This window comes from Mesocricetus auratus, unplaced genomic scaffold (genome assembly GCF_017639785.1).
Source record: "Mesocricetus auratus isolate SY011 unplaced genomic scaffold, BCM_Maur_2.0 Super-Scaffold_100014, whole genome shotgun sequence".
Taxonomy (NCBI): Eukaryota; Metazoa; Chordata; class Mammalia; order Rodentia; family Cricetidae; genus Mesocricetus; species Mesocricetus auratus.
This window is the reverse complement of record NW_024429197.1, coordinates 18,224,905-18,238,065: the sequence shown is the minus strand read 5'-3', so window position 1 is coordinate 18,238,065 and position 13,161 is coordinate 18,224,905. Positions and strand designations below refer to the sequence as shown.

The 13,161-nt window shown below is 50.1% G+C and overlaps 1 protein-coding gene across 4 annotated transcripts in view; it reads left to right on the top strand.

The window, feature by feature from the left end:
* Positions 1–444: 444 nt before the first annotated feature.
* Positions 445–13,161, top strand: part of Epha10 (EPH receptor A10) — a 52,536-nt gene continuing 39,819 nt past the window's right edge. For 2 of the 4 annotated variants that reach the window (XR_005881259.1, XR_005881260.1), the window contains exons 1-3: positions 657–1,117; positions 2,999–3,063; positions 4,816–5,494. Coding sequence is in view for 2 of the 4 variants with exons in the window: in XM_040756672.1 (XP_040612606.1) it covers positions 1,012–1,117; positions 2,999–3,063; positions 4,816–5,494 (850 nt within the window). In the remaining 2 variants the exon portion in view is untranslated. Of the gene's footprint in view, positions 1,118–2,998; positions 3,064–4,815; positions 5,495–13,161 lie in introns of all 4 variants that reach the window. The other 2 variants (XM_040756672.1, XM_005084364.4) reach the window with 2 other exon arrangements.

Below are 13,161 nucleotides of genomic sequence, written 5' to 3'. Positions count from 1 at the left end.
TCTTCAGCTCAGGCCGAACTCTTCGAGGACTGCTCCGCCCCTTTCACGGGGACTCGGATTCCCGGTGCTGCATTTCTCATCATTCTCCTGGGGTGGGAAGAGTGGGGTGCTCATTGGGGAACCACAAATTGAACAGATTGTGGACAGAGGCCGTGGGGCTGCTATATGTAAGGCTGCAGAAGCAAGAACCCGGGTGGCGGATTGTTCCTGTAAAATCCGCCACTGCCCCCATCTCAGCATCCACATGGTTTCCCAGCCTCTGAAGCGGTACTGGTAGGGTGGGACCCTGTCTCCGGCTTGACTCTCTTTTCCCAAGCATCTCTGAGGGTCGGGTTTTGAGAGAGAGAGAGAGAAAGAGAGGAGGAGGAGGAGGAGGAGGAGGAGGAGGAGGAGGAGGAGGAGGAGGAGGGCAGGAGAAAAAGGAGGAAGGCTCGAACCATGTAACACCGCGAGCCGCAGATGCAGGCAGAGGTCAAGGACTGGGAGACACCGGAGCTCCCTAGAGCTTGAGTTCATGATATCGGAATCGGAAACCCCCTGCAAGTCCTGGGAACAAGGGTGCTCCCAAGAATAGCTAAGAGGCTGCAAGTGTCGCCCGCTTCCCCGCGGACCGCCCCTCCGTAAGCCACGCCCACAGCGCCGACTTCTCAGGATGCAGAGAGCTAAGGTTTAAGGGTCTCTGGTCCACCGACGCCAGCTTGTCTCGCTCTCCAGCAGCCGTGCTAGCTCTCAGGACTGCCCCACCCCCACGGTTTGGAGGTCTGCGGGACCCCTTGGTTTCCCCCTCCAGCTGGGCGTTCCGCCCCTGGCCTATGAAACTCCACCTCCTCATTCTTTGCTAGCCGGGATTGGTGGACCTCCCGCGGCGATGCTTTGCGATTGGTCCTCATGGATGATGGTGACCAGCGAGACTCCGCCCCCAGCCGGCGCTGGGGTCTGGGGGCACTGCTCAGCGGTGCTGGACTGGCGAGGCTTGAGCCGCCGCCGCACTGACAGCTCCGTCTGTGGACCATGGAGACTGGCGCCGGTCCACACCCGCTGCGCCTGTTCGTCTGCCTGATGCCACTCTGCCTTGCTCTGCTTCTGGGACCTGGGCGGCCCGGGACCGCGGAGGAAGGTAAGGTGGGTTGTTACTGGGAGCCTGAAATGCCAAAAAATAGGGAGTTGGGGGGTCTAGGGCACTGGGGCAAGGAGTCGTTGGAGAGACTACTCTGTTTTGGGGCTTGAAGCAAGCGGGCAGCAGGGCGGGAAAGAACTAGAGAAAGACAGGAGGTTGGCTAAGCGATAGAGAAGAGAAGGGTATTGAGGAGCTTAGGTCTGGAGACCTAGGAGGCTAGGGAAGAAAGAGGCTGGGGACCACAGGAGCCCGAGGCAGCAGTTCGGGCAGGGGCCGTTGAGATGGGCACGCTGAATAATTGGAGGTGGGAGGTGTGGGGGCGGGGAGATGAAGGGAGCAGGGAAGCCGAGGGGATGCGGCGAGACCCGAGCATGAGGCGGGATGAAGACAGATAGCGGGGGTGGGGGGCGGGGGTGGGCGTTGGGGGACCTTACAGTCGGCTGGCTGCTAATCACTGGGGCCGAGTCCGGGCGCTGCCCGAAGTGCTGATCGTGGAACTGTCCGCAGTGCTGAATTGGGATCGAGTCCACCACGCGAGGTCCGCGTTGCGGAGGATTTGGGGCTACATTACAGCCGGACTCTTGCCTCTGCTCCCACACCTCTGGGAGCTGTACACTCAGTCGAATCCGGAAGAGACACAAGCAGGTGCAGAACCCTGAGATGTTGGAGCAGACTCTGCCCGCAGGGTCTGTCCTGGCGCGGGATGGCAGACGCCTGCCAGTATGCAATTCCCAAGCACTGTTGGTGACAAAACCCAGCCCACTGTCGGCGGCCCTGCCCACCGGCCGCAGCTGCCTCTAGAGCCAGTCCCTCTTGGAGGCCCTCACCTTGGAAGTCCACCCACTTCCTTACCACTCTAGGGAAGTCGTTTTCTGAGGTTTGGGGATGGCCTGGCTTCCTGTAAGCAGAAAGCTCTGCTATCCAGACCCAGGGTTCTCTGAGCCTAAATGATGAAAGGCTGCCTACCTGTCACATCCTGAGGGAATAGAGTGACTCCAAGCTTTTCTGGTGGGGAGGGACTGAAGAGGGTCATGGATGATACCTGCAAGGGCCCATGGCATTCTTTCAAAGGCAACAAAGGTGGCAGCCTCTCGGAAAGGAGCTGGGTAAAGGACAGAAAGATTCTGATGTTCCCTCTTGAGAAGTAGTCTTTCTACTTCATTCTCACCAGAGGCACTGGGAGGCAAATGCAAAAGGTTTCCGTCTCCTCCATGACTGGCAAACTGACCTCAGATCTGAGTGGATTTGGGGTGCCCCTGAGAGTTAGTTCCCAGATCCACTGCTTGTTGATAGTTAAATATAATTTGGGGGAACCTGGGGAGGGTGAAGAGGGTCACTGCCTTCTATCCCTAATGTGAAAGCTGACTTTGGGAGTATCTTCCATGGCTCTGTGGGAGGTGGAAATAACACTTCAACAACAGCAGCAACAGTCAGGCCCTAACCTCTAACTTGATGTTACTCAACTGGTACAAAAGGATGGGCAGTGTGAGTGGGAATTTATTATGCAGAGATGGATCTGGATTGGATGAATGGTTCCAGCACAACCACAACGGGCCTCCTACGAGGGCAGCAAGCCTGGGAGCCAGAGGTGAAGGCAAGATGGTCATAGAAACAGAGGCTCAAGTCAGGCACTGAAGATGGGAGAGAGGGCACAAGCCATTAAGTTTGTGGTCATTTGTCACAAGACTCAGGGAATGGATACAGGAGATCTTCATTAATCACAGTGACTGCCCCTCTCTAGACTTGAGCTACTCTGGTCTTCTTGAGCTTTGCTTTGTTCTCCATCGTCTCCTCTAGTTATCTGTGGTAAACCCAGCAATGGCTCTCACCCTTCTTACCTGATTGTGGCTTTCTGACATCTGTGTTTTCCCCTCTCCTTAGTTATCCTCCTGGACTCCAAAGCCTCCCAGGCTGAATTGGGTTGGACTACACTCCCAAGTAATGGGGTAGGTGTTAAAATATGGCTCCATCCAAAGGGTCCTCTAGTAGACCAAGACTCAGTCCCTTTCGCACGCTGTGATCATCTAGGATCAAAATGTACCACAGCAACTCCCTACCCATGTTCATGTAGACAACTTTAGTTAAATGCAGTGGGCCATACACACAAAGATATGTGAGTAGGAGGGAGACCTGCTGGGAAGAAGTGGTTTGGTGGGGGGAAGGAGGTAAGAGAAAGTAATAGGGAGATGTGGCTAAGGCACATTATACATTATGAAATTGTGAAGTAATTTAAAATTTTCAATCTTCATTTATTTATTTATTCATTTATTGTGTTTATGTATGTGTGTATGTGTATTGGTGCCATGGTACATGCATGTGGAGGCCAGCACCACTGGTGGGAGTCCATTCTCTCCACATACCATGTGGGTCCCGGGGATCAAACTCAGGTCAGGCTTGATGGCAAGTGCCCTTACCTACCGAGGCATCCCAGTTGCCCTAGGAAAGAAGTTTTGTTTTGTCTTTTGACACGTGATTTCTTGGTGTAGCCTTGGCTGTCCTGGAATTCCCTCTGCAGACCAGGCTGGCCTCAAAATTCTAGAGTTCCACTTGACTCTGCCCTTTGACTACTGGGCCTAAAGGTGTGTACCACCACTGCCTGGGCCCATGACAGATTTTCTAAAGATATGCCACAGAGTTCGTATCTTCCAGAACCCGTGGTGTCAAGCCAGAGTGACTCTACTAGAAAACACCAAAGCTTCATTTAGTCAGTCAAATAAATAAACGAGAGAACTGGCTGTGTCTGAGAACAGAAATATGAGCTGGATGGGACAAATGCTGGCTGGGTATTACTTCACACACACAGACCTCCAAGTAGCTATTACTTATTGACAGAGTAAGCAAGGTGGGGGTGGGACATGTGGAAAGGTCACTGAACAGAGAGTTGAGTGACCCTAGGCACCACCCCTATCTCTGCCATTGACTCACTGTGACCATCCAGTCAAGTGGCTCTCCCTCTGCAACCTCAGTTTCTTCAGCCACAAAAAAAAGGTTGTGGCCAAGTGGTGGTGGCAGGCAGATCTCTGTGAGTTTGAAGTCATCCTGGTCTACAGAGCGAGTTCCAGGACAAGGCTCAACAACAATACAGAGAAAGCCTGTTTCGAAAAACCAAGTAAATAAATAAATAATAGGAAAGAGAAAGCCAGGTGTGATAACTCATGTTTGTAATCCTAGCATTCTGGGGCTGAGGGAGGAAAATTGATGTAGGTTTGAGACCAGCCTGGGATATACAGTGGGATCAGGGCCAGCCTAGGCTATGGAATGAGATCCTGTCTCAAGAAAAAAAAAAGATTGGCAGATTGGCAGATTGGCACCAGCCTCGCCACAGGCCTGTAAGCCTAGCTACTCAGGAAGTTGAGTCAGGGGGGGACTATTAGTTCAGCTGTCTGATCCACAGAGTAAGTTCAAAGCCAACTTGGACAACTTAGTTGATGCAATATCAAAATAAAAAGGGGAAAGAGGTCTGTGGTAGAGGGCTTGCCCAGCAAGCCCAGAGATCTAGGTTTAATCCCCCCGGGTGCCCGGAAGAAAATGGATTTGACTCATTCATTTCCAAAGGGTCTCTTCTCTTCCTGTGTTTTGTCATATTTAGGAGCTTGCATGTTAAGAGGCAGAAGGCAGGAGATGTGGAAAAAAGGTGGAGAGGGGCTAATGCTTAAGTTCTGGGCTCTAAGGTGTCCACCTCTGTACTGTTGCTTCAGTGGGAGGAGATTAGTGGCGTGGACGAACATGACCGTCCCATCCGCACGTACCAAGTATGCAACGTGCTGGAGCCCAACCAGGACAACTGGCTGCAGACTGGCTGGATCAGCCGCGGCCGTGGGCAGCGCATCTTCGTGGAACTGCAGTTCACGCTGCGCGACTGCAGTAGCATCCCTGGCGCCGCGGGCACCTGCAAAGAGACCTTCAACGCTTACTACTTGGAAACCGAGGCCGACCTGGGACGTGGGCGTCCCCGCCTAGGAGGCAACAGACCCCGCAAGATTGACACTATCGCAGCTGATGAGAGCTTCACACAGGGTGACCTAGGAGAACGCAAGATGAAGCTGAACACAGAGGTGCGTGAGATCGGCCCCCTCAGCCGTCAAGGTTTCCACCTGGCGTTCCAGGATGTGGGTGCATGCGTGGCACTGGTCTCAGTTCGTGTCTATTACAAGCAGTGCCGAGCCACAGTTCGGGGCCTGGCGGCCTTCCCTGCCACAGCAGCCGAGAGTGCCTTCTCCACGCTGGTAGAAGTGACTGGAACGTGTGTGTCCCACTCAGAAGGAGAGCCTGGCAGCCCTCCCCGCATGCACTGTGGCGCGGATGGCGAGTGGCTGGTGCCCGTTGGCCGCTGCAGCTGCAGTGCCGGATTCCAGGAACGTGGTGACATCTGTGAAGGTATCCAGGGCGCCTGGAGGGATGGATGGGGACATAGCATGCAGGTGGCAGGAGATAGTGTGCCCTCGATGAAGAAGCAGGAACAAAAGTGGAGAAGCCATAGGAGGGGCTGGGAGTCAAGAACTTTTGTGCAGTTTCTAGTGGGCGTAGCCAAGACCAGCTGGAAGAGGTGAATCTGATCCCATATAAGGATATATTAGGAACCAGGAGTAGTGGCATACGACTGCGAAATCCAGCCCTCAGATGCTGATGCAGGAAGATTGTGTATTCAAGGCCATACTGGGATACATAATAAGATGCTGTCTTAAGCAAACAAGCAAAAACAAAAACAAACGTAGAGATCTGTATTTCAGGCAACATGATAGGTTCCCATTACCAAAGAGATGAGTACTTACCTCACTTGCAAAGTTGGGAAATGGGCAGTCAGGAATGGAATTCAGGTTTGCCCGGATCTGGGAACCTATTGCTCCACCACGCCTCCTTCATGCATAAGAAAAACTCCACCTCAGGCTAGCATTACAGAGATTTCACCTTTGACCACATTCAAGTCAGGCTGCCAGGGGCACCTCAGAGATCAAGAGTGGCAGCTTGCACAAGATGGTCCATAGGAGATCCCACTCAGCTTTCTGAAATAGAACTGCTGTGTCACTGGGGGTGTTTTCTGAGTTCCTGGGTCTGTGGCTTCGAAGCAGCAGAATAGGGTAGGATCTAGAATGTGTGCATTAAGTCAGAAAGTTCAAAGAATGTATTCTCTCTCTCTCTCTCTCTGTGTGTTTGTGTGTATGTGCTCTGTGTGTGTGTGAGAGAGAAAGAGAGAGAGAGAGAGAGCACACATGTGAGTGTCATGGAGTACAAGGGGAAGTCAGAGGATAACCTGTGGGAAATGGGAATCAGCTCTATCCTTCCCTGAGTTCTGGTATTGAACTCAGATGGTCAAACTAGACAGCAGCTGCCCTTTCACACTGAGCCATTCATTACCGAAGGATGCACCTTCTAAAGCAGGTCTTTTTCTGGGTAAGGTATCAGACACAGCCCCAGCTCCTGAAAAGCTCACATCTACATGGAAAGGGGCAAAGATTTATTTTCCGAGTCATAAGAAAGAGATATGTGGGGCTGGAGAGATGGCTCAGGGGTTAAGAGCACTGACTATTTTTCCAGAGGACCTGGGTTCAGTTCCAAGCACCCACGTGATGGCTCACAACCACATGAAACTCCAGTGCCAAGGGATCCGACACCCTCTTCTGCCAGGCTCCCGTGTGGTATGCAGACAAAAATCCATACATATAAGTTAAAATAAACATTAAAAAAGAAAGCAATATATGCTATAACAGGGCTACAGAATGGTAGGCAACAGAGGAAGTGACTAAGATTGATGTTGTCTGTTATGCATTCTTTCCCATCACCCTGGTCTCACAGTTGCATTGGTCCCAAATGAACACACAAACACTATATTAATTATGAAACTGTTGGCCAATATCTAGGGCTTATTGACTCTAACTTAATTTCTAACCCATTTCTATCTATGTAAGTATTTCCACGTGGTCTTATCTTAGTGGAGAAAGGGTCCAGACCTGTTACTCCTCTCGAGTCCTACATGGTAACTGACCGTGCCTACATTTCCCAGAATCCTCCACCTTTCCTAGTCCCACCTATTTTGCTTCCCTATTGACCAACAATGCTTTATTCATTAAACAATAAGAGAAAAATATTTACAAAATGACATCTCCCATCAGTTGTCATTTCACTATGCTATGATAAAACACTGACCAAAAACAATCCAAGAGAAAGAAGGATTTATTTCAGTTTACAGGTCACAGTCCATCACTGAGGAAAGCCAGGGAAGGAGCTCAAAGTAAAAATCATGGAGGAAGACTCCTTTCTGGTTCAAATGTTTACCTAGCTTTTTGTATAGCCCAGAGCAGTCTGACCAGGGAATGGTGCCTCCCACAGTGGGCTGGGTCCTCCAACATCAAGACAGTCCCTCACAGACATCCCATAGGCCAATCTGATCTGCTGATTCAATCATCCACTCAGATGAGCTGAGGTTACCAGCTGTGTTGTGCAGTTCTTATTATCTGTGTGGATGAATGTGACCTACTCTTCTCTGGGAAACTGTGGTTAACATGAAAGAAGCATGCTGGGCATTGGTGGCACACGCCTTTAGTCCCTACATTCGGGAGGCAGAGGCAAGAGGATCTCTATGAGTTTGAGGCCAGTCTGGTTTACAGAGTGAGTTCCAGGACAGGCTCCAAAACAACACAGAGAAGGGTTTCTCAAAAAACAAAAACAAACAAAAAATGGAAGCAAGAACCTGGGCTCTCCCAAGCATCCAGTTCTCACTGAGTCCTCTATGCCTGTGCTACAGTGGTGTACTGACATAGATGTATATATGGGTGTGTTTCTGAGCTCAGGCATTAATCTCAGGAGCCCCAGTGTCTATTGCAGGCCGTGGGATGTGGTAGGTGCTTAGTGGAAATGCATCGAATGACCATGTGTCTTAGTTTCCTTTCTGCTGCTATGACAAAATAGCCTGACAAAAACAACTTAGGGGAGAAAGGGTTTATTTGGCTTATAATTCTGTTATGTATGGTCTATAATGGAGAGGAAACCACAGAGGCAGGATCCTGAGAGAACTGGTCACATCATATTCAGTCAAGAGCAGAGAACAAAGAACTGATGTGTGCCTGCTGGCTTCCTCCATACTGTACAGTCCAGGACACCTGCTCTGGAAATGCCACCACCCACAGTTACAATGGACCTTTAATACTGGAGAGGCAGAGGCAGGCAGATCTCTATGAGTTTGAGGCCAGCCTGGTCTACATAGTGAGTTCCAGGATAGCCCAGATAGGGCTTTGTAAACAGATACTATCTCAAAAACAAACAAAGATAGGTTTTTCTACCTCAAATAACTCAGTCAAGACAATCCCTCACAGACATTATCAGAGGCTAACCTTATTTTACACAGTCCTTTACAGATGCCCCTAGATGTCAAACTGACAGTCAATGCTAATCCATCACACCGTGGGCGTGTCACTTCTACAAAGAGCCCAGTTCTGGGGACCGGGAGAGTTTTCCAAAGGAAGGGAGGTTTTCCTTCCTGGTGGCTGAGACCTTCTGCAGAGGCCTGGTGACAGAAAGGAGCAGAGTGGTTGGTACTAAATAAGTGATTACTGCAGAGGGCGTGGAGTGTGAGAAGCGATGAGCTGGGAGGGGGTGGGGCCATGAGAGAACGATGCAATGAAGACTCCATGCTTTAGGCCAACGAGGAGGCAAGCCAACATTTTCAGACTTATGTTTTTAAAAGACCACTCAAGCCACCAAGAGCAAAGATAGGATCAGGCTGGGAAGCCTTGGAGGACAGCAGGGAGGAAGGAAGGTGGCACACTAGTCCAGGGGACACTGTGAGCTGTGAACTGAAGTGGTGGCGGCCGTCCTTAAGTGATGAAGATGCATGTGATGGGAGGTTGGGCATGATGCTGAAGGCCTGTTGTCTTAGCACCCAGGAGGTGGAGGCGGGAAGAACAGGGTTCAAGGCTATTCTCCCCTACATAATGAATCTGATGCTAGCCTAGGCTACATGAGACCCAGTCTTAAAAAGAAACAAAGAAAAAAAATACCAAAGAGGCAAGGTGATTCAGCAGGCAAAAACACTTGCTGTGCAACCTATACACAGCAAAAATTTTCTAAAAACCACTTTAATCCAGTGGTTCTCACATTCCTAATGCTGCAACCCTTTAATACAGTTCCTCATGTTGTGGTGACCCCCAGCCATATAATTATTTTCATGGCTACTTCACAACTGTAATTTTGAAATTGTTATGAATAATAATGTAAATATTTTTGGAGATAGAGGTTTGTCAAAGGGATTGTGAGCCACAGGTTGAGAACCGCTGCTTTAATCCTAGCATTTGGGTGGCAGAGGAAGGCAGATAATTGTGAGTTCCAGGTTCACATAGTGAGTTCTAGGACAGTCAGGGCTCCATAATAGACCCTGTCTAGAAATAAAGAGCCTGTAGGAGGCGTGCTGAGAGGGTAAAGGTAGAAAGGAGGAGATGACATGACGGCTCAGGGAGATGAGTATTCAGGAGACAGCAACCTATAGCATAGTGAGCAGTCAGGCATGTCAAGGCTTCGATAATGTTCACTTGGTCTTGGCAAGAATAACTTTTAGTGTAGCAACGGAGAGAACAGGCTGCAGTCAGCTGAACAACGAAGAGCCCTGAGGAGCCAGAGTCAAAGAATCTAGAAGTCTAGTGATCCCAGATAACTCAGTAGAGCATCAAACCTACGGATGTGGGTCAGTTGGAAGAGAACTACTCAGCATCCACAAAACCCTGGGTTCCATCCCAGTACCACAGAAACCAGGCATGGCCATGGCGGTACATGCCTATAATCCCAACACTCAGGAGGTGGAGGCAAGAGAGTCAGATGTTCAGAGCTATCCTTAGCAGCATAATGAGTGTGAGGCTAGCCTGAGCTATGTGAGACCCCCTTACACACACACACACACACACACACACACTCACATGCACATGCATACATATGCATGCACAATTGCTAGGAAAGACTCTAGAAGTCTGAATTTGGAGGGAGAAGAGACAGCATGTTTAGCAGGATGTTGGGCTGATTGGATCTTTGTGTATGATCGTGCTGTTTAAACAGAGACAGGGCTTTTATTGCAGACCAGAGACACTTGTGCATATGCTGGGAAGTGGGGGAGAGCCAGCGGCATACCAAATATATGTGGGGAGCAATCTGTTCAAAAGAAAGGAGTGTTTTATTACTGACGCAGGTTAAAATTGCTGACGCATGTTGCTAATAAAAAGCAGCACAACTTTTAGTTGGTTTTAGGATTATTTTAAAATAGTCTATAGTCAGAGCCCTAATGCCTGCATGGAAATGGACTGCTTTTCTGCTCCGCCCACTAGTGACATCACTGGAAAGAGGCAGTAGAGAGGGGGTTGCAAAGACCCATAGGAGAGGTGACAGATGGAATGTCGACTTTGGAGAAGGAGGGGGTGAAAGGCAGGGGTCCAGAGTGAAGATGTTGAGTTGTCCTTAAACAGAGGGTGACTTGTCCCCACCTTTCAGACTGCAGGACAGGAGATGGGGGTCAGATGGAGATGTCTGTGGTTTTCATAGCCAGCCAGATGTTGGGAAGAATTACCAACTCACGGCCTCTCTGCATGCTCTGCCAGGTGTGGAGGTGTCTGTGATGAAGCGGAGACTGTCAGATTCCTGTCTTCTTTATGGCGTATCTTTAGAGCCTAGAAGAGCACCTGGCTTATAACAGATGATAAAGCCGTGGGTGCTTAGGACTCGAGATCTCTGGCTTGTGTCTTGCTCCCCCTCCTTGGCCTGAGACCAGATAAAAGTCACCTGTAATGGTGTCACCTCTGCCCAGGGCAGTGAGGGAGCTGGGGAAAATCTAGGGCAAACTTCCCAAGGGAGATGCTGCTGGAAGAGGACTTTGGAGAACTCAGCAGCCAGGGTGCAGAGTGTGTGAGACATCACCGTCAGGAGCCAGAAGCTCTCTGTGATGTTCAGAGTGGGCATAGTGGGGGATGCTGGAGAGGGCTAAGAAGGGAACAGAAGTGTTTAGGCTTGCACTGGCAACTTCAAGCAGTTCAATTGTCTCTCGTAGCTAAGTGGACCTGTTCTCAAAGCTAGAGGTGGAGAGTTTCGATCTCCCCACTCTTTCCTTTCTTTAGTGACCTTCATTTTTGGTCCTGTTCTAGCCACCATAGGAATCAACGAAATTTAGGGCTGGTAACTTATTAGCATGTCTCTCTCTTGTTGGTCTGTCTGCTTGCTGAGACTGTACAGATTACTGGGGCCCCTGGTGGGGTGCCAGAGTGACTCTACACAGAGCACCCATCTTAGGCTCCTCCTAGGAATAGCTTTCTACCTGGTAGCAAAGGGATAAGAAGGGAGGAGTTTCCCCCCCCCCACGAGGTGTATGAACAAAGCCGGTGGAAAGTCTCTGCAGAGCAAGGCCATTGTGAGTTGAACGAGATGACCTCCAAATTTCTGAGCTTGACATAGAAGAGAGGAAGTTGCTAGCTCTCAGGGAGTCCCTTTCTGAGTCTGTCTGTCAACACACCACTCTTCCAGACAGTGCCTCTCCAAGTGGGGGAGGCCACAATTGTCTGTGATGAGCCATGATGACCACAGCTTGGAGAACAACCCTGTTCCACTCAGAGCGAGGCACCCCTACATTCCTCCTAATACCCCAAGACTTGCACATAGGACACTTGTCCATGCCCTCACCCCCTATTTCGCCCCTCAGGAAACATGCTGTGATCACAATTCTGGTGATTTCCTCAACCCAGAGCGACAAAGCCAATACTGCACCAGGCTTTCAAGTCTTGGCTTTGACCACGACCACATCCATAGACGCACAGGGGCCTTTGTGCTAAAGCCGTGGTTCTCAACCTTCCTAATGCTGCGACCCTTTAATACAGCTCTCCACATTGTGGTGACCCCTGACCATAAAATTATTTTTGTTGCTACTTCATAACTGTAATCTTGCTATGGTTATGAATCTGTGTTTTCTAATAGTCTTCGGCTACCCCGGTGAAAGGGTAATTTGACCCCCAACAGGCCACAACCCACAGATTGAGAACCACTGTGCTAAAGGAAAGAGGCTGCTGGGCCCCTGGGATTCTGGGCAAGATAGGACCCTCCCAAGCCCAAGCCTTTCAAGCAGTACAATGGTTCAGCCATTCTCAAGAGCGGGCTTCCCAAGGGTTAGTCTTCCTCCCCGCTGGTGTTCTGTCTTCTTGGGTGAAGCCTTCCATCCTCAGTTAGACTGGAGGGGAGGGCCAGAGAGGCAGGTGAGGACCAAGCACAGCGGAGAGCAGGGGCCAGGAGCCACTGCCCCAACCCGACCGAGACCCCTTGAAATAGGCACTTATGACAGGGAGATGTCCCAGTGGGTAAAAGTACTTGCTGTGGAGTCTGAAGACCCGAGCTGAGATGCCACATAAAAGGTAACCCCAGCACAGGAAGGGGGAAGCAAATCCCAGGGGCTTTCCGGCCAGCTCAAATAGCTGATTCCGAGAGAGAGAAGCCGGCTCAATAAGGAAACTGCACAATGACAGAGAAAGATGCTTGACATGGACCTCTGGTTTTTACATGTTCACAAACAGCCATGTATACTCACCCCCTACACACACAAAATAAACGATCAAAATAGGTGTTGTGAGCCTGGTCATGTCTATAATCCCAGCATTCAGGAGAGGCAGGACAAACAAAACTTTAAGGTCAGTCCTCAGCTACATTGTCAGCTGGAGGTTAGCATGGGTTTCATGAAATTCCTCCTAAATCAATCAGTCAGCGTGTGCTCGTTTTTCCCGTCTTGGGGCCTGAGAGGGAGAAACACTATCGCTGTTACTGTCACTGTAACAGCAGTCCAAACAGAAGAGGATCATATCAATGTTTTATCCCAGTCAGTCCTCCAGTAATCTTGCTGAGGTAGCTAGCCTTTACAAGGCTCAGAAAGATTAACCAACATCCCAAGACCACAAAGCAAACAAGTGGGTGATGCAACTCAGCTACGAGCCCGTTTGAGTTTCTGTCTGTTCTTAGGCACTGTGATCTGGGTTAGGTGAGTGGTGGCAAGGGCCACAGGATTCTGAGTAGTGTCGGATTAGAACTAGTCTAGG